General features: G+C 34.7%; 1 protein-coding gene across 4 annotated transcripts in view; it reads right to left on the bottom strand.

Annotated features, from left to right (window-relative positions):
• NAALADL2 (N-acetylated alpha-linked acidic dipeptidase like 2) overlaps positions 1-22371 on the bottom strand; it is a 503669-nt gene that overhangs the window by 123236 nt on the left and 358062 nt on the right. For all 4 annotated transcript variants that reach the window (XM_030028786.1, XM_030028785.2, XM_041126840.1 and 1 more), the window contains 3 exons: positions 14626-14718; positions 9926-10131; positions 8295-8414 (listed from right to left, as the gene is read on the bottom strand). In XM_030028786.1, coding sequence (XP_029884646.1) covers positions 8295-8414; positions 9926-10131; positions 14626-14718 — 419 coding nt within the window. The remainder of the gene's footprint in view (positions 1-8294; positions 8415-9925; positions 10132-14625; positions 14719-22371) is intronic.

Here is a 22371-nt window from a genome sequence, read left to right as displayed (position 1 = left end):
CTGAGATTTCAGAACAGATATTTATTAAATAACTACCACTCGTAGAAAATGTGGATAAACTAAAGATAACTCTTCCACAAATGCTTAGGCATATTTTTGGACTCCAGATTGCATTTACCAAAATTAGTAGGTGATCCTGAAAATTCTAGTTAACCAGAGTGTAGCAAATCCCTTCCTGACCATCACAGACACTGGTCACATGTAAACAGCAGGAAGACCACCTAAGTCTCTATTCACACAAACCCATCAGTTGTTTATTAATCTTAATAATAAATATTATTTTTCTTTTCCATTCAGACACAGCATGCAACAATTTTCTAGGAGCGCTCAAAAGCCTATGCAAAAATAAAAAAATGAACAGCAATAAATCAGAACTTGATCCACAGCTTTTTTTAAACCTTTACAACTAAAATTAAATGTGATTGTTCTCATTGTTAGAGGAAAAAATGAACATGATAAAACTGAGCTAGTTTCTAACTTGATTTTTTTAATGTGTTTGTTTTTAGAAGATTCCCTTCTTCCAATGGCAAATTTCTTATTGAAGGTAGAACATTCAGCCTTCTTCAAGTAATTATACAGTAACATATCTAATCAAGAAGAGGGAGACATGATACAAAGTTGAGAAGTTAGCATCTCTCCAAAATGTTAGAAGGCTCTTCTTGAAAGAGAGCCTAAGCGTTAAAGTCTTAAAATAGATGGCTACAAAACAGGTTTTGAAATCACCTTCAAGGCTCTGTCAAGAGACAAAGGTTTGAACTGTATGACCTTTTACCAGCCAAAAGAAAGCTTTTTGCAGAAACTTCAAGAAAACTATTTCCTGCATTTTTTCTTCTCCTGACATCACAGATTATCAGCTGCAAAATTTTTCCGTTATATTCAGTGAAGTCACATTCTGTGTGCACTTAAAGACAGGAGTAGTCATACTATGGGAATTATGCTTCTTTGACTCATTGAATAAAAATGCATCTCAACTACATTACTGATTAAAACCTCATGAATAATTTGGAAAATACAGAGATTTTTCATATATATTTGATTGGCTTGAAATTACTTTTGAAATTTCCTGGTAATTCAAATTTCCAGTTTACAAAGAGTACCGCTATCCTCCATTCTGGCCCTATTTAGTAGTTTTTCACACTGGACAAGACACTACCACCAGAATATTCTGGTGGTGAAGTGAACAGATGAATAGGGCATGAAAAATGAATGAACAGGGAACCCCTAGAATAGTTCAAGTTGATGCTTGTGATTATTCAAGCTATGACAGCTTTAAATGGATATGGAATGTTTTTCCCCACTTCTTCCACAATTTTGAATCACTATATAGCATTCCCTTTTTATTTTGCATGCATACGTTAGCCAACACAAACTTTTGGACCCGAAGAATTCATCAAAGGCTTTTACTAAGTTCTTACCAACAAAGATGCCTAAACTTAAATGTTAAGAATTTTTTTTCTTTTTTTTTTTTCCTTTCGATGACTGACACTGAACTGGTCAGATGGTTGGGTTTGGTTGGTTTTTTTTTGGTTTTTTTTTGGCTTTTTTTCGGCTTTTTTTCTTCCCAAATTTGGGTATTTATTATATAGTTATGCTTATAGAATAGACACAGAAATTCAATTAATAGCCTTAAAAGAATCAAAGTTTTGTTTTCACATATAAGAAATGTAACTGCACCAACACTGAAATTAAAGGGACACTCTGGGTGACAAATTTACGAGGTTAAGATGTAAACAGCCCTGGCTACTGAAAGACAGGCATGTAACCAAAACCTAACAATCACCATAATTTTAAGGTGACTTCTAAACCTTTCAAATTATAACTTTGTTACTTAAGTCTATTTTGAAAATAATTCCATCTAATATATAAGTGAAGGATCAAGCACTAAACGAAGCCAGCTTATTATGAGTTCAGAAAGTCACGGCCACTGAATTAACACATGCACTGCAACTGGATTTGCTGAGCATGTTTGACAGATCCCGCAGGATGTGCAGGTGTATCTGAACACTAAAACACACACAAAAGTCCTCTAGCCTTGCATTACAAGAGCCCATATTGGAAGAGAACTTCCAGCCTCAAAATCTATCAGCTTGAGCAGAAATTCCATGCGCTTTTACTATCCCCATTTCCCAGTGGAGCTCAGGTCGATGCTTTCACGTCAGTTACGGGCTTAGTATTCTACAGATATATTTTTACTCTTCCTGGGAGAAACAGCTTAACAAAAAAAACCCCCAAACCTTCCCAGGTTTCTACAAATCTGTTGTTATTCCCATTCCTCTGACTTCTCAATATGTGACCTGTTTCAAACCATATGAAATAGCACACAATTTTACAATAGAAAATACTGGTAAATCATTTAAAGTCACAGTGCTTCATAAAATAAACATCTTCATGCTTGTCTAAAGAATAATCACAGATAGAAGACATACTGAGATAGAGCGAGCAATAGTGTGTCAAAGAGCACTTTAAAGGTTCCCATTTCAGAATACAAGGTTAGCATGCTTAGAAAGGCCACATCTTACTACTAAAAAAAAAGATAAGCAATGCTTTCGGCTAGGTTAAATATCTATCACATTACTTAAAATATTTCACCTTTTTTACCATATGACAAATAAATGGTCTGCTTTTCATTATTGAGATGCATTTTTTTTCCACATTGATCTGCAAACTAGAAAGTGTGTTGTGCTGCATAAATTTTGGATTATTTTTTGTCACATGCAAAAGTAAGGAACATGTGGCTGTAACTGTTATGAGCCAAATAACGTAACGTAGTTTTAATTCTCATCTCATTTTACACTAATGTCTTATAGATTCCAATTTAAAGATGCTTTCTTTTTTTCTGGTTATTTTACCATACACTTTCATTTTGTCACATGCATTTCTTTCCCATGTGCTGTTTGTGTTGTATAGCTTGTAACTATTAAGACAACTTCATTCAACAACATAGTTAATAATGACTAGAAAAAAACAGCGATAGAAACTTTTCAATGATTTGCGTTTATGTAGAAAAATTAAAATACTCAGAGCTGTCAATCCATCATCTTTCATAAGAACTAGAGTTTACTTTTAAACTCTCTACATTAAAGGTTTTCTATCACTAAGAAAATGTCTTTCTATTATCAGAAAGTCAGTTCTGAAGGGAAATAACTAGGAGCAATAAGACAAAATTAAGCAAAGGAATATTTAGACAGAATTGAAGTCAACTTTTCTAATACTGTAAGCTGGATAAAGTCTCTGGACGGAAAAAATAATTCCATTGCATAGTACAGCTTATTACATTGGACAGTTTTAATTAGATTAGACAACAGAAGCCTAGAACCAAAATCCATTCTACAGCAGGTAAGGAATTACTGAAATCTCCCATACTCCAGTACTACATTTAAAGATAATAAAATGTCTAGATTTCTTCAATTTTATCTACAATGGCTATCAAAGTTTACATTTACATTTCAAAACAAAAAACCCTGCTGAAAACATACATCATTTATGCTTTTAGCAGAAGAACTTAATATCTTAATTTCGTAAAGATAGGGAAGGACATGGAAGCAGAAAGCTCGATTCATTAGAAACAAAGGACTTTTGGTAGATCTCCAATAAGATCACAGCATAAAAAGTAGTTCACTTGCATTCCTCCTTGCTAACAAACCTTCTTCCCCCCCATGGTTAACAGCAATATAGTTTCATAACTTCAAAATGTATGAGTAGGTTTAAATGATCACCCACTGTCTGAATCAGCATTTATCTATTAAAACTGTTTAATTTGCAGGAAGAGTGAAAAAATATGCAAGAGTGGACAAAGCAACATTTTATCAAAATAAAAGCATTTTTAGCAGATGCAAAGTATCTGCTGCAACTCCAAAATCAAATCCACCATTAAATGAAACTGATTTTCACACTGGAGAAACAGCATCTTAACGAATTTAATAGAGCTGGCAAGGAAGTATTGTCTATATTAACAGCATCCTTTTAATGTAGTTATGAATTCCTCAGACAGGAGTTCACAGCATAAACTTCTGATTGTCAAGAGATTTTTTTGGTTGTCAACACAAATATAAAAACTAACACCAGCAATCAATTTTAACACTAAAAGCAATAATAGGTAAAGACTGAAAATTCACGGGGAAGCTATAATCTTCTGTTATATGGCATGCAACAAACAATTCAAATAATATTTTAATGTATTTTTTCTTCTTTACAGTCTACTGATATTGAGGCTTGGAGATCCATTATTAAATGCTGAAGGTAAAACAAAATAAACAAGAAACACATAGAAGTTGGAAGAAAAGAATCATTGCTGACATTAATGTAAGGTTTTTTTTTTTTAAATCAAGAAATAATAATAGTAACAAGAATCTATACAGAAGTTTATCTTTGGTTCTATTTCAAAAAGAAAAAATAGTTTTCTGTCAATAACACCACCTTTAAATGTAAAGATGTTTTATGCCTTTTACTCCATTAATAGAAACAAATACTGATAAATAGCATGGAACAATACTTGGTCCAGTCATTTTTAATGCTCAACTCATTCTTTGATAGCTTTAAATGGCTCCTTTCCTTAGGAGAAAGGAGCAGTAATTTTTCTTGCATTCAGCAATAACAGTAGACCTGGAGTCTGATCAGCAGTGGTCATACAATCATTTAAAAGAAAACAGCAATTAATTTATGTTTTATAACAACTTTCTTACTTGCGAAATGTTAATTATAGAAAAATTCATTAATGGCCTTATTTACAGAGAACGAATGCCAGCATCAAACCAACCCAATTTACGAATGACGCTCTGCCAGCAAATGGTGATTCACTAACGGAGCAAGTGAATTAACAATCATTTTCCTTACAAAATAATAGTAGGCAAAAATATAACTTGGCAGTATTTCCCTCTTGTTAATGTGGACACTAATTAGCATAGTTATATAAAAAAGATTTGAATTAAACATGTCAAGGTCTCAGAATTGTTTTAATTCCTCTTTGCTTAATTAATCCAAATATTTAAATTAGCTTCTTCATGTAATTTGGTGTTTCAACCAGAATCCCACTGAATCCCACTGATAGGCACATAAAATTATTATTTGCAGACTGCTTACGTAGCTCCCTTTTGAAACCTGCAACTAAAATAAAGATGTAATCCCTTTACATAAAACATCTTTAAGAAGTCATGGTCTCTGTTAATTAGCCAAGCACTTATCCTACTCTCTAACTGACCAGCAGATCTCACACAGTACGCAACTAACTCATCAGTTTTGTGATTCTTCTGTTTATCAGTAAGACTAGAATATTCATACAAACTACATTTCAGCTAAAACTTCTTCCTTACTTTTCCCACAGTTTCCAGGAAGGAAGGAAAAAAAAAGTGTTTTGGAAGCTGCAGTGATTAGCAAGTGTCCAAAATTTTTTTTTAGAAATGCCACATACTTCAGCACAGAAAGTAAATACTGTTGTATGCATTTGCCTGTCTTAGTTTGCCAGTTCTCCAGAGTTCTCTTTAAGCTACGGTCCTTGTAGCATTCATGGAGTGCTCCACATTTAGGGTGATTTTTACTCGAGTTTTCTTTCCCAGGACAAACTACAGTTTTTCAGTGTTTTCCCTAGAATCCTAACACTTAAGCTTTGTAGGCATTTGTAACAAGTATTAGTTGTCCCTATGAAAACATTCTTCCTCTGTTTTACTGAGATGGAGTGCCCATAATTTTAGTGCAACAGTGAGCGTTGACCAAAACCCAACTCTGTCCTTAGTGCAAATGGCGAGCAGATCTCAGTCTTCCCTCCCCAACACTGTTTAGGAATAGGACAAAATAATACAAGCTGGTTTCTTTTGTTGTGGTCTAAAAATGGACGTATTACTTTTACCATTGAATCCAAAGGTACAGTGCGGTATCTTCCATGTATCCATAAATTATGGAAAGTTTCTATCTAACTCAACAAGACTGGCTCTTTTTTCATTTTGAAATGGATTGATATTATTTATTCTAAATTCCTGTTTCACCTTCTTTTCTGTTCTAACAAACCTAAATTCAGAGAATTACTCTTACAAATTAAAATGATCCTTCTCTCTCACTGGACTTTTTAAGCACTTCTTTTTAACCTGCACCTGTTAACAAGAATCTCATGTGAATGGACTCACAATTTCTTCAAGATGAGATGAGCTCCAAAAAGTCACATCTTACCCCATTTGCGCTATCATAACTTTGTGGTAATCTGTAATTACATTGTCTTCTTGGCAAGTACTGGAAGTAATATCAATATTCTTTATAAGTAGATCAGTCTTCAAGAGAAAATCTCCTAGACACATGGCAAATTGTGAGGACCCGTGGGAACAAATGAAGATCTCTGCTGGGCTGCTCCATCACTGTCAATATCCTTGACATGAATTCAGAAATCTAGCCAGCATTTGGAAGCAGTAATTCCGGCAAATCTTTTGAATGTCACAAACTGTATGACAGTTGCATTAATTACAAATAATATTACCCTACAAGAAAAACCCCAACCAAAACCCAAAAAACCACCCCTATACAGATTACCTCGCATACATTTTGTCCTTTTCTTTTTAAATGGGGCTTCAAGGTAAACATGCAGAATGGATACGATCTCAATAATAAAGCCTTAGGCACTAAAAAATCAGAGGTGAGATGGAGGGTGTTTACTGGAAGAGCAAAAATGGAGTTCTAGTCATGTTTTACTGACTGTTAACCAATTAATTGGTGCAAGGACTGCTAAGAGAGGCTGTGTCCGTACTGCTGGATAGGATACAACTGCTATTACAACATGACTTACAAAATATTACAACATCACACCCAAATGCACCACAGAAATAAAGTGGAAGTGAAAAAGAGATTTCCTTTGCTTTCTCTCTAAAATAGAGGCTGTGACTGTAATTCTCTTACTAATATGGCGTTTATTAGAATAAAAGAATAAAATCTTAAGAAAGTGATAAACAGATAATAGAGAAAGTGTCTGCTGCACAGTTCCAGACAGTTTAGTTTTCAGATCACTGTCGTGGATCATATTGTGAAGTCAAAGAAAGAAAACGAAAAAACAACAAATAGCTCAAGCACCTAATGTAATAAATTTATTCCTTTAAATGGCAAATACCTGTTTTCATGGAGATAGGACTGCAAACACCAACAGGTTAGCAATAGGCGAGCAACCTATCAGAATAGTATTTTTTGCAAATACAGCAGCTAAAACTTACAATAAAATCTTCATTGACATATCCATAACACCTGTAGACTCATATATACAACATTATAAATAAATTTTCACAAATAAAAGACTTTTTCTCCCTGAAGAGAAATTATTTTGCATTGCATTTTTCACAATACTTAAACAGAATAAACCAGATCCTTTCCATGAGGAAATTACCACCTAATCACTGGACAGGACAAGTGGTTAAAACATTGCTGAGAAGCAATGTGACTGATACCATTTTACTAACTTAGTTGGACAACAATTGCCAAGCAAGATCAGTCTTAAACTCCGTTTAATTCAAGATGCTACTTTGAGCAGTGTTTAGTACCAAATGCTTCAGAGGCAAGTCAAAGAAACATCAGAATAACCTAATGAGTTTTAGCTTGGCAAATTTATGGAAAAAAACATCTAGAAAGCTTACTTTATGAAAGTCAAATCAAACTCTATTTTATGCAGGCCACTTTACACTGTTTTTATCATTTAGTATGTACCTTATATTATTTTCAATTCATTTTAAATACTAATAAATTCAGCAACCTCAGAAATGGCAATTATGTCATTATTTTAAAGCCTACGTGCACTTACACCAGTGTAACTACAGAATATTCTGACCGTAGACTAGTTACAAAGGCATAGCCGAGCACTGAACCTGACATACTTACTTTAGACTGTATTTATTATAGTAAGAGTAATACTATCCCTGTGTGTCAGGTTACATCTGGTAAATATACATGTTTAAATGCAAATTGAGAAACAGTCTGGAAAGATCAGGATTAGCAAAAGAAAAATGTGCTTTGTGCTAAAGAATAAAAAATATGCTACTTTAAAGCTGCCAAAAGGTGAAAAATGCCCTGTAAGGCATGCAAGTATGGTGAGACTTGGTATAATGAGCTGTTGAAGTAAGTTATCCTCTCCAACCTCTTATTACACCTTGTAATTTTTTAAATAAAATTTTATGTGCTTACTTAGTAGAAACAGTTCATGTGTATTTGTGAGGTTAAAATGCTTAAACAGAGCAACCTCCACCTATAGTTATCTAAAACCAACCAGCATCAGGGGGGTTAGCCATGTAACCTCATAAACCACACGTGAAAGAAAGTATTTTATTTCTAACCTCTGCTGCCAGTTGCTGAAGAGAAGGGGATGCAACAGGGTGTAAAGTTGAATTGCCTCTGACTGGATTATGGAGGCTAACGTAAGCCACAACATTTCTTTGAAGAACTCTCTTGAGATCCTACGACACAAGCAGAGCAATGGTTATTACTATGCATCATTATAATTAAGACTTGTTTTGTTCTTTCAGTTCCTTCTAGGGAAAAACTGCACCCTACGTTTTTGTCCTCTGCGATTCCCTAAGTATTACTTAACTACTACTTCTTACAATATGCTGTTAAGAACTTCAAAGGATATCTTAGTGTTATTTCTCTATATAGCAGAAATTATAATTCCATTTCACACATCATCTCAACAAAATGCAATCAGGCCTGGGAGGAATTAAAAATGACTACACTTGTAAGGCCAAAAATGAAAACATTACATACTGTGAAACAACGTGATGGCCTTTTAAACTTATGCCTGACAGAAAACAAACTTCAAAAGCAATCATTATCAAGAGTTAAACATACTCAAATTTTGAGAGACTAAATTCAGATTGGAATTGCATAACTTTCCCAGTGTTTTCATTTCATTATTTTTTTAGACTACAAAAATATTATGTACAAACTGTTTCAATTATTATCTTTTTTTAAAAAAGATCTCCTTTGCCTTCTCAGTAATGAATTATTCTTTGCATGAAGTGGCTCTTTATATCGAACAGAACGGGTGTAACACAATTACATCTGATGTAAAGCTGACTTGAAGTGGAACTAAACAAATTTTGCTTCCAGCCTGGATCTTTTCAATTTCATTTTTTCACCCCCTCTTGTTTTTGAAGAATAATCATGTTGGAAGTATGAAACTTCAATGCGAGCTAGCCGCTTGTCACGCATGATAAAAAGCAATTAACTCTTCATTTTATCTACTGTTTTAATTCAGCAGCCATGAACCTCTCTGCTAGCTATTCCTTAATTTATCAGCCAAAGTCCACTGTAATCGTACACGATCGACAACACTCTGATGAGGTATTTTCTTTCAATAAGCTGATTTCTATTCTGTTGAAAGTAAGAGCCCAAGGAATTGTCTGTGTCAGATTGTATCTAACTCCTTTAGCACAAATATGTGAAAACTGAATCAACACTAGCCATGGCGACACTGAAATGTTTATGTAATTAATGTAAACTATAGCACGGTTCTCTTCATTCGGTGTGCTCTTGATTCAGTTCTCCCCACACTAAGCTTATCAATTAAAACTTAGTAACTGTTGAACCCCCAAAGAAAGAGAAACAGCCCTCTAAGCTGGGCCTAGGTCTTTTCTGAGGCCTTCCCCCCTCTACCAAACTCTGGCAATGCCCTCTTTTACAGTCCTCTGCTGCATTAGCGAGGGGAATCAGCTCACAAAAGTGCTGTACATGCAGCCTTCACAGCTATGGCAACAACTTGCCATCTCATTATCACACATGCTCTGTTCCACAGGAATTGCCTCTATAGATGTTTTCACTCCATTTGCTATGGAGTACATGAACGTACACAGACAGACGTCACAGACCAGTTAATGAACCATGATATCTATGTGGTAATTTCGTATTGTTTTCTTGCTTTCAACAAAAGTAATCACTATTGCAATGAGTCCTTCTAAAATTATTTTACCTCCGCCCATTCATATGAACCAATGTTCCCAAATGACGTTCCTCCCCATGAGCAGAAAACAATGGTCCGGTCAGGTCTCCAGCCCCTCTTAGCCTTCAGCATCAAGGCTTGTATAAATGCTGTGATGATAGCAGTGCTACTGGCCCATTCTTGTCCACCATAAGTATTCAAACCGTTGTGATGACTACCAATGATGACGTATCTGTCTGAAATGTGTGGGGGTGGGAAAAAAAAAAAAAACACAGACAGACGAGAATCTTATTTCTTCTGGATACCAGCATTAAAAGAATTTAAAAAAACCTAAAAGATGAACTGTATTAGTAGTCTGTAATGTCGTTAATACAACACAATGCTGTCAACAAAAATTTATATGATCATGTGCAAGACAATCATACAATATACATACATAAAACTGTGAATACTACTTAAAAATAAACTAGTAGATAAATGTATGTATATACTTCCCTAATTTAATCCCTGTGCCCTTGCCTTCATTGTTTGCTTACTACTCTCCCTTCTTATAAATCTGATATATACCACAGCCAGGACTTTGTCATATAGATAATCTAATAAAGTTCCATGCTCACATTAGAGTGTTATGAAAAGCCACAAATGAATAAGCAGGAAACTCCATCTTCAATACATATTAGCGTCCGAAAGAGAAAACAAAAGGTGTGGTAGTACAATGAGGAACATAGAGAAAAATACACAAAGTATTAGTACTCCCTCACCTGGAAGACTGTGTTCAGTGCTCACCACCCTATCTCAAAAAACACATTGCAGAAACAGCAGTTGAGAAGCTGGTAACCAGAACGGTTATATATCAGGACTTAGACTTCCATGTAAGGAGACATTGAAAAGACCTGGACTGCAGGTTTAGAGAGGAGACATGACAGAGGAATAGAGATAATGAATGATACAGAAACGGTAAGTCAGACCTAGCAACTTTGATGATACTGGAAGAAAGTATTTTACAAAATGAAAAGCAAGAAGTTTCAACCTGAAAGAAAGAACATGCCCCATGGTTATCCAGAAAAAAAAACCCACAATTTTTTTCAGAGAAATCAAATGAAATCTTCGTCTCTCAAGACATAATATATAATCCAAATACTAACTCACAAGTTTAAAGAACCTTATTTTATTCCAAATGGATGATGTGGTGTGAAACAACATGAATGACTAGTGTATCTGACATGTCAAGAAGTCTAAACAGAGTTATGCCGAATGACTTATTAAACTATTAAACCTTCTGTGTGAGATGAATTCACACCCAAAGCCTCTTGGAAGGATTGCTTACTGGTTGTGTTCTGATACTTAGTAAAGTCTTGTTCTGGTCCAGATCTAGACTTTTAAAGGTGTTCTTTCCATATTTCAGGATACCAATAGAGAACAGAAGAATAGTTATCAAGTGATGTCAGATCCACAACAATCTCTGGGTGTCAACTGGGTTCCAAGAAGTGCAAAAAGTTTTGTTTTCTTTCTTTATCAAAGGGGACTCATTCTTCACTGTTGTCAGTACACTGGAATGTAGCAACACACAGGTGGTAAAAAGCCCATGTTTTATAGTTGCTTATAAAATTAAGCATCTACTCCTCAGTGTTTTTTTGCAGTGACTGCTGCCTAGAAACAATTTTAACCGAACACCAACATACTTTGATTATAAAACCATTCTGTATCAAACTGGACTTTTAGCAGTTTTGTTCAACAAAATACATGGCGATGTTGTTTTATAAGGAATCAAAAATGTTTTACAGACAGGGGATCTGTTATGTACCTATAACACAACATTTTCAGTCAGCTGCCTGGGAGGCGTATAGGTATGTAAATGAAAATTTCTTTCTAAAAGCAGATATGCAAAATGTAAATCTAAGTGTACATAATAATTTAACGTAACAAAATGCAATCTAAATCACATAATTTTGCAACTTATGTGTTGCATCAGGAGATGTTTAGTAATAGGTTGCGCTGACAGTGAAAAATCATAGGATCTTCAACTCACTTAATGTTGGGAATTGGGAACAGAAATGAATGGCCTTACAGGCTTCTAGGTCATTAGAAGAAGCGCCATTAACATAGAGTGATCAGACAGCATCAATGCTTACTCCGTATTGTAATCTCTGTTCAGCCTGTGAACAGCATATGTGAAGGGGACTGTAAAGAGACCTTATGTAAAATAGTATAGGACATCTTGATGGAGAAGAAAACTACAAGCAGCAACTTACTGTAGGAGATGCCAGCTGAATGAACAGGGGTAAAACATAACAGCTGGTGCCTCCTTTGAAATTCTTCATTTTTGCACATCTTTCCCTCTTGAATAGAGGCAATACCCCGAAGCAAATGGCTATAGGAAAAGCATACGAGAAAGGATGGTCATGCTTACAGAGGCAGCGGCTGTCCTTTCTCATAACCATTTGCTGAAGCATGTAGAGAAAGAGATCACATGGTAAGAAAAAAGAGAAAGAAAGGACTAGAGAGAGAGAAAAAATATATCCATCAGATACTTTTGAAAGTGATAAGATGGGATAGTGTTCAGGGCAGCCATGGGCTGAACAACAGGGATTTATCATTAAAAAAGAGTGACTTTATACTGTCTTCTCGTGTTATACATCCCATTTTCAACCATGTTCAACAGAGCTACAAAATCAGTGTTATGTTTTTCAGGTTTTAAAAGGCTACCAACTACCACATTTCCTCTGCTCCTAAATCTTTTAATATCTTGGTTGGATTTCAGATGCTTATTGTTACTCCTCAGATCAAATGTCAAATAAGATCGCCATTACATGGATGTGTTCTTGTGTGTGTTAGGAGGCCTTTAAGGAAAAAAAAAAAATTAAAAAAATCCACCCTTGGTGATGCTTTGCAGTCTTTCATTAAGCACTAAAGATAAATTTTGCTTTCTTTCTGCATTTCTGGGAACATGAAGGTGACTATTTCAGGTGTATGAAACTAGCAGAACCCCACCAAAATGACAGAGAATCAGTGCCACGAAAACATCAAGTATCCAAATCAGTTGAGAGGGCATGTAGTATCAACCTATAGTATCAACCAGGAAGAGCAGAGAAACAAATGAAGGTTTAACATTGATTCTGTACAAAATGTTACCCATGGTGCATTACATGCTTAACTTGTGCCTACGTTAGAAGCCAGCTGCTATGGCCCTTGTTCAGCAAGACATTTCCAGGACAAACTGTTGGCATCTCGGTAGCGCTATTGACTTCACTTGATTATATATCCTCGAAGTCTTAAAGTTAAGCATAAACTGACATACCTTTAAAATGTAGCTTCTTATTATGAATGCAATAATAAGAAGAAATATTCAGGTATAGAGAAGATAAAGAATTATTAAACAGAAACAGATGCATGCTTTTTATTACTTGTCTTGCTTCTGCTTCACAATTCAGTAGACAGTATGTCTAAACATGGCAGTTTCTACCTTTCAAATTCCATGACAGCTATTTGCAAAACATTAGCAATAGTAGACTAGTAACTTCAAATTCTTGAAGGAAATTTAATTTCAATAAAGGATTTAATTCACTGTGCTAATTGTTTTCTACATTGTTTTAAAAAAAAAAAAAAAAAAAATTGTTCTGGTGGAAAGTACAGCATTCAGCACACACAAAACCAAGTCGTCATTTCACTAACAGGAGTAAACGTAAATCTCCTCCACATCCTTCGTTCCATCATTTCAAATACGAAATGAGTGGCCCACCTCCTAAGGGACTCCAGATAAAATTGCAATCTTTCTTCTGAACCTAATAAGAGAGTATTAATCAAGGCAAATGTGATGATGTTTTGATGATGATGCCATCTCTACATTAGGAATTGGACTGGGTCTACAACACTTTGCACTACGTAAGTAACTAGCAACAGTGTTCATTCATGTTGCAGAAACTCTTCAATTTTTAGGCAAATTCATTTGCAGACAGAGTAAGGTCAAAATGATCTTCATTCGTATGATGTCCTGATTATCGTATCATCTACATAGAGCATCAAAGGAGGGAGGGGGTTTGTGGTTTATGTCACAGGTGCACTTAGAATCTTATTGTTTAATTCTTAGATGTATAGAACAGTGATTATTATTCATAGACTTGTACAAAACTAGCTTAAGGCATGATTGTAACACCAAATAAGGCTGCAGCAAGTGTGATTAAGAACTTAGTCACAGATTGTTGTACACTATAATCACATTTGATATTAAGTTCTAAACCAAGCCAGAGATCATGCTGCCCTACACCTTGGTTTCAGTGAGACACTTGAATTACATAAGGATGTTCTGGACTTAAAGCACAGTTTTATTTATCTCAAAATTCTGCTAACATTAGAAAAAAAATCAAACCTTTTCTAAAGTTGTATAGACAGCTTGCATATTAATTCAAATCATGCAATACAGTATACCCTGAAATTAAAACCACCAACACAGTTACTTGGCATAAATACTAATACTCTCTGTGGTCTATGGGTAATTCCTGCTTGTTGGGTAAAAATACGCTTATTGTAACTGTAATATCCCCTTGAGCTCATTCTCTGTTTAACCCTTACGTTCTGTTTTGTCATAAATCAAACCACAAAATGACTACAACAAAGGCTTTCTCCTTCCTCTGTATTAGTGCATTATCTGGCAAAGTGGAATCGTGATCCCAGCTATGACTCCCAGTCATCATAAAACAAATAATCGATACAAATGATCAAGGGCTACTTACCAGGAAATACAGTTCCTCTTAAATATCCAATAACATTAGAAATTGTCTTGTAAGTTGTGACTGACTGAATATTCAGACTGATTATTTTTTTCCCTGTAAAAAGATTAAAAAAAAAAAAAAAAGTTAAACTTGTTTATCCAGCCAAGAAATCTACAGGCCCCAGATATAAATTCCCTACACATTAAATACAAAAGTAAAAACAAAGGGGGGGGGGAAGATACTAAAGAGGAACCAGAGATTAAAACATGAAATATTACATTATTTTCTTAATCCCGTTTTAGCAGTGGCGTTCAAAGCTGGAATCTCAGAAGAGATCTCTACTCTTTGAGCTAAAAGATCATTCAATTCACCCAATAAACTCTGCCAGAATACAATAGAAAAAAAATATTTAAAAGAGTAGGATTTACATAATTCTATGATAAGGAAATTTGTCTTCATCTTCATAGGTTTTTCTCACCTAATCCTTTGTCCAGGTCAATCTTTCAATAACATTCACAAAAACATACCTGGTTTATATTATACTATTCTTCTGGAGAAATCCCCCTACACTAAATCAGATGGGAAAAGTTAGACCTCTGCATAACTAGTCACTTTGCCAGCATAGCCTTTGGTGATATACTTATGGACTTATGCCAACAGAAGACAGCTTTTGTTGGCTTCGCTGGTATCAACTGAGGAAATCGTATAAATACAACGCCAGAAAAATTCCGAAACCTGCTAAAATGTAAGGGACTTGCCAATACTGCTATGCCAGTTGAGACTGTAGCACAGGATAAAGCTAGAGAAAAGTAAATGCCTGAGTTAAAAGGGCTTAAAAAAATTTAACTGTCCTTTGCTGAGAATTACTGTCATTCCCTCTGTCCCCCAGGTGGGACACACTAACCATATGAACTCCTGCAGTTTGTGGCAATGGAAACCAAACAACTAACTACAGCGAGCTGCAGATACCTTTAAAATGTTTCGTTTGCATTATAATAGACTGTATTAACATTCTTCTCATCCAAAAGGTGGGAACTTCTATCTGAGAAAAGGGAAAATGTCTTTAACTGCTCTAACTTAAATGCTAGGAATTGTCTGACAATAACCACTGTGTCATCCTAGACCTTCAGGGAGGTCCTTTTACATCCAGAGTACTGCACCACCCCACGACAGACCTGTGTTTAAAGGCATCTTTGAGCCAGAATTCCTTCAACGTCCATATCCCAACTGTCACAGACCAAAATGAAAATATTCCACGGACCATTTTGCTCTCTATCTCCCAGGCTATTATCCTCCCACAGATGTATTTCTAACAGTTTATTTCCTGGCTTTTTTTCCTGAGATGTGTGGAATACGCAAGTGGGGAGTTTACTGCAACATGTGAAATAAAAACAATACATCTCTACGATACTGTGCTTCAAGGTTCATTTGCTGGTACTTCATCTGGTAAATTTATTTTAAAATTCTCTTAAAATAAAATGAAATATATTTTCATTCACTATTCTTCATTGAAATGTGGAAAAAAAGCAAACCAACTGCTAGGATCTTTTGTTTTTAAAAAAGTGCAATATTTATCCTACTTTTTACTCAGACAAACCCTCCTCTGTTATCAATAGATGTGTCCTCTATGTGACAAGTCTTTGCTAGAACACAACAGTAAAGAAAACGCAAGTCAAGCACAGTTAATTAAACCACACCACACTATTTTGCAATAATCAATCACAGCAAGGTAATATTTTGACCTGTCATGCATATGTTAGGGTTTGAGTCGTAATTAAATTCAGTCTTCTAATGAAAATTACTGTAAAGTTTATTAACATCACGTGATAACAAATTGTGTTTGTTCTATAAATCTACAGATATTATTCTAGAAATTTTAAAAAAGATTTCATTAAAAAAAAAAAAAAAATCAATCCAAAGGGTTCCCAGCACCGTACTGTCACCTATGCTCTTTTTTTGGTCTTTTAAAACAACGCGAAAACAGCTCATGGCGTCCATGTTGATTAAGCAGTTTAAATTTCTACAATGCAAGTTACTCCTTGCTGCTGTTTCTCACCTACCACCATCTTAGAGCCAATTTACTCTGCTTAAAAAAGATTTTCAAGCCAAAACTGATTTCCTTTCCTTTTCTAACCCTACACCATTTTAGATATATCTTTCTTCAGACCCCACTTCAGACAAAAAGAAGATAAATCCTTTTGAAGACAACTGATTTAACCGTTTCTTCTTAATCAACATCAGCTATCCAGTCTTCAACCGACAACAAAAAAATAGAAAATTAACTTTTGGCAACACACATATTCTGGAATCAGATATTCGAGTTAATAGTCATGTAACACAGTAGTCAGCTTAAAGCGACTTGGGCTTAAAGGCTTAGTATGCCAGATGAAAAGGCTGAAAGTACTCTTTGGACTATACAGCACAAGTGAAATTTAATCCCCTTTAAACAGTTCTGACAATAAACCTCTCTTCCTAATGCTGTATTTTAAAGATCTTGACAACTTCCTGTCTTTTTTCTGTATTCTCTGGAAAACTATGAGGAGACTTTAGCTTAACATTATTTGGGATACAGTTTGAGTTTCTGTAAGCCAAAAGCTACTTCTGAAACAGAAGAACAGAAAAGTATTTATCGTCAATATTTTTATTTATTTATTTCTTGACTTGAAATCTGTAATTGTCTCATACCAAATGACTACCTTCTCCTCTCACAATTACATAGTTATTTTTAGAAATGCATGGTTATTTCCCACTCATTTGATTGACAATTTTACAACGTCAGATGAGCAAAAAAACTACTACTTGTAGCCTGTAAAATGAGTTATGTTTTATTTCTTTTTTTGCTTTTAACCTTATCCAAAGCTCATACCAACACAGAGGAGTATAAGTTTGAGCCTGATTTTCAAATATGTTAGTTAAATTCTTGAATACGGGTCATACTAAACACCTATAATCAGACAGTTTTCTGAGCATTCCTTTGAGTACTGGATTTTAGAAAGCATCATTAGGGACTCAGGTTTGAAAACTGAACTCATGTGAGAAGATTTTTGGTACTCATATACAAAATTATCCCTAAATGAACATTTAACTCTGGCATAGAAGCATGAAGCACTGACTGAATTCATGCATTTCGATAACATAGTTCTTTGATCATAAAACCAGAAGTTATTTCAGAAGACTGCAGAAACAAGGTACATTTAGTAACTTCAAGTAACCCACTTTTTAACATGAATATAATTCCTGCTGAAATCAATATAAACCACACCTGAATAAAAAGACATCAGTTTGAAATCACAATTAAAGTAAAGCTTTCCAACATCATCAAACATCCCTGGCCATGTTACTTAGGGGAGACTAATTCAGCTGAGGTAGTCAGGATAAAATTGCATTCAACAGATTTACTTGTTCCAGTCATTCAAAAACCTTACGTCAGGCTCTAATAACTCAACTGCTAACTTTTTGAGCACACACTACCAAGCTTTTCAGCGACCTCTGAATGCTAATAATTTTTTTAATAATGAAAGCTATAGTTTTCATAAAGTTATTTGCCCCAAGACCTGAGGCTTTAAAGTAATATCAAATACCACAGAACATGATACTGTAAGAACTAACTGCACTCAATGTAGAAACACCATAAGCTCTTTACATATAATGAATAATCAAATATGTCATAGATTTCTTATATTCTATTGGTGATACTGTATGGAATAATAGAGACTGGTATGTAATATTTGGAATACCATGTTAAATACACCGATATCGCAAGTATACATTAAAACATATATAAAAGCAGATTTTGCTGTCATTTGAAACAAATGCTTCATTTTCATTAGACATTTTCTAGAATAACTGAGTAAAATTCCAAACTATTACTATCATATTAGACTGCCTAGTTAATGGGCTTTTGAAATCTTACTGTACTGTGAAAAATATATTTCAGTTAGTTCTCAGTATTTCAGCATGTCAATTTGAGTGCAAAACCTTATCTACTCCATATTTTATATACGGTTTCAATTAAATCCAAGCATAGGACTTTAAACTAAGATATATAATCATAAGCATTTATGTAACAGTACAACTTACATAACAAAAATGCTATATGCAACATAACTACATCGTTACAAAAGCAAATAAACTTATAAAATAGTATATAGTTAATAATTTAGATAAAAATCTCTGAAAAAAATATTGTGCAATACTATCAAATTCCATATGCAAAAATCAATACTGAATCTATGACAATGTACCTTATTGTTGAATTATAAAATTATTTGTGCAGGAATAAGTCAAAACTCCTAGACAGATGCCCCTGTAACAAAAAGCCTTTTTTTTTTTTTTTTTTATATAAGCAATACACCATCTAGTTTTAGTCACTTTGAAATCTAGTATCCCTAATTTTTTTTCCCTCTAGATTTTGTTTTGATTAACCATGTTGCCTACTAACAATATATTTTTCTTTTTAAATAGATATTCATAGGCCCTGACTCCTCAAGCCTAATCTTGGTCCGAGGAGTTTAATGAATAAACTGTTTGCTATTTGATCCTATTTTCTAACCTACAATAGGGAATCCAACAATAAATCTATTCAGACGAAAAGCTTTTGAAAGTAAGTGAAGTCTACAATAAAGTCCTTTAAGGAGGCTCTAAACTGGGATGGACTAATGCGATACAGAATAAATATGGCACACTCAATATCAAACATAGTTATGAATTTCAAGAATGCTTCATATTGTCTAGTTGAATTTCATAATCTCACACTAGTTTGAGAGATTTTTTTACCTGCTTTACAGCAATCAAAACCAAAGCGTTGCACAGAAAAATAATGGCATAGAACAGAATTCTGAAAATATGTCTTCATCAGTCACAATTCTGGTAGAAAAAATTCTTGAGGCTTCAGGTAGGAGTAGAGAGGAAGATATATAAAAAAATGCTTCACACTTTATGCTTAATTCTTTTCATGAACTTCTATTTAAAAAGAGAACAGAATTTAAAGCAATCACAAAAAGAAAATCCAAGAGTATTAGTATAAATGTTTGTAAGTTTTCATATACAGTATGTCTGTATTACATCTGACTTTCCTATTTAATACATACTTCTTTGAAATGCCAGTAAGCAATATCTGCAGAACATCATTCTATTTCTACAGTAACGTGCACTGCCACACAATATGCTGGCATCTTTCTCTATTTGTTTTCTTGGATTTATGTTTAGCATAGTGCAAATACCTAGAAATTATGGGATTGTTTGCATATTGAGATCATAGTGTATGATGGCAGAGCCAGAGTTTATTAAATACGGTACGCTTTCTTTTCTCTGACAGGTAGTAAGCAACAAAGGAGAAACACATATAACAACATCACAAGGCTGTAGCTTAATATGAGAATATATATATCCTTTATCTTTTCATGCCCTTCCTCTGACTGAAAAGAAGACAGGCTTGATTTGCACTACTGCGGCACTTGGCAGGGAACTTTATTTGTCTTGGACGATGATCGTAAAATATGGAGACTAAAGGACTCTTTTGATTATTCCTTTTGTATAATTAATGATTCCAATTTCACATGATTAGAGTTGACTATAAAACTCAGCATAATGACCATCTGACATGTGGAACTGTATAAAATAGATGTTCAAAGTCTTAGAAAAATTCTTCTTTATGTTATGCTACAAACCTTTTCAGTAACAGTCACTTCTGATTATTCGTTCCACTCTCATCGTTTTTGGCAGAGCATGTGGATTTGTTTGCAGCCTACAATGAAGTTTTGCATTGCAGTCATTAAGATGATTCAGTATTGATCAATGACTGTATTTTGTAGGCTAAAAAAGGTTACAAAAGATCAAACGATTCTACCTAAAAAGCTTTTTGAACCGAGTCATTTTACTGGCTATAGCAGAACGCTGGGAGTCTTTGTATACCTGGCTCTATTATTCACACAGTGCTTGATAACATTCAAGTTACTTACACTATTCATGCTTTGGTTTTACTATTTTATAAGTCAAAATGTAAAAACCTACACCTACTTCACAGCAAAAGGCATTAAAAGCTCGTAAGAAATGGGATCTTCTGTGTATGTTAAGTCTACTGATATTTTCCGAAGTAACACAACCTCAATGATCTTGGTTGATCTAGATGAGGAGAGAAATAGGGTTGGATTTAAACATCAGTCGGCTAAAGAAACTTAGAAGCCTTTAAGTGAGATCAATGCATGAATGCTTGCATTATACTTACTGTAATTTGAGTTAGACTGCTCAGGCATAGTAGGTCAGACCAACTGGCCCTTATCTCCAAGAGTGACCAACAACATGTATGTGGAGAAGAACATCAGAATACGATGAGTGTATAGCGATTCTTTCCTAAGACATTATTGTGTCCTCCAGTGACTTGAAAGTTGCTTAGCCAAGGGGTGGGGTGGGGGGCTATGTGTTTGTTTAAACTCTCTTGATTAGGTTTTTTTTCTCGGTGAATTTTTAAGTAGCCTTTTTTGAATCACATAAATTTTTAGCATGCACAATATCCTGTGGCTGAAGGGGAAGGAGGGAAGGGACCTTTATTGATAGCCATTTATGAATAACTTTAACATATTCCATCACAAATCCTTATCTCCGTTGGTGACTACCTCCATCTCTTCACTGTTAAAAACAATTTTTATTTTGCTTATTGTTTCCTATAATTTTAAACAGCTACTTAGACATGTGAATACATTTCTTCATATACCATGTTATCTTATTTTTCCTAAGTTCTACAGAGGATCTCACTTGAGAACCTTTCAGACAATATTCCCTTGATCTCCCTATTTACAAGTCTGGCAACACAAATTCCTCAGGCTTCCATTCAACCTCTGAAAAATGCAGCACTGTCTTTTTTACATACCTGTCGCAATTGAGTAGTTTGGATTGCTTAAAGAATCACCGTCACAGGTATTAGCAAACATGATTTAACAGGAATTTATAAAAAGCGCAACTTTACAAAGTTCGATGGCAAGGTTCGCTATGTTACTTGATACGTGGGTGAAGTGTACAAAGAAAAATCAAGTTAGAATCAAACTAGAATGTTTTATATAGAGACTGAAAACATAAAACAGTAAGGGAGAAACGTACAAACTACAATTGAGTTAAAATTTATTTTTAATGATTTGTACAAAGATGAGGGGTGCAGAAAGGTAGGGGAGATCCTCCCATTGAGTCAGGAGGTTCAGAGAAGACCCCCTTGCTTTCTAAACTCCTGTTGGAGCTTAGGTGCAGCTGGATCTGCTCCTAGTCCCAGACTTGGGCAAAGGTTTATGTCTAAGGGATTATGTGTGTAGCAGCGGTCTGAAGTTCATTTACAGTTTGAGGCAAATGACAAGATTTAGTAACACTTAATCACTGATTAATTTAACATTTACAAAGCGATTCAATAGAATATACCTAGGTGAATTCACACATGCGTGCAGACAGATACAAAGCAATATATATCTGTACCACCACAATACCATATGATAATGAAAGCTATTTAATCATGCAAGTTGGTCTGTGAAATCCTAAGGTCTGCCCTTCTGCCACAGACAGCTGGAGATTGATCACTACTGAAATCCTAGATCTTTGTCATCTTCTATCTTCTCAGATGCAAATCATATGAGTACGAAAACCGACACTTCAAGCCAAAGAGAAAAATTACACATATATCTCCTTAGTGTTTTTAACTACCAGACTTCCAGGCTACCAGGCTTTCCATTTAACACCAAAGTACATGGTCATTAGTGATGAAAAACACTTTGTAAATTAAATTCC

Source organism: Aquila chrysaetos, chromosome 10 (assembly GCF_900496995.4).
Source record: "Aquila chrysaetos chrysaetos chromosome 10, bAquChr1.4, whole genome shotgun sequence".
In the NCBI taxonomy this organism is placed as follows: domain Eukaryota; kingdom Metazoa; phylum Chordata; class Aves; order Accipitriformes; family Accipitridae; genus Aquila; species Aquila chrysaetos.
Note: the sequence above shows the minus strand (reverse complement) of the source record. Positions and strands in the feature narration are given on the sequence as shown.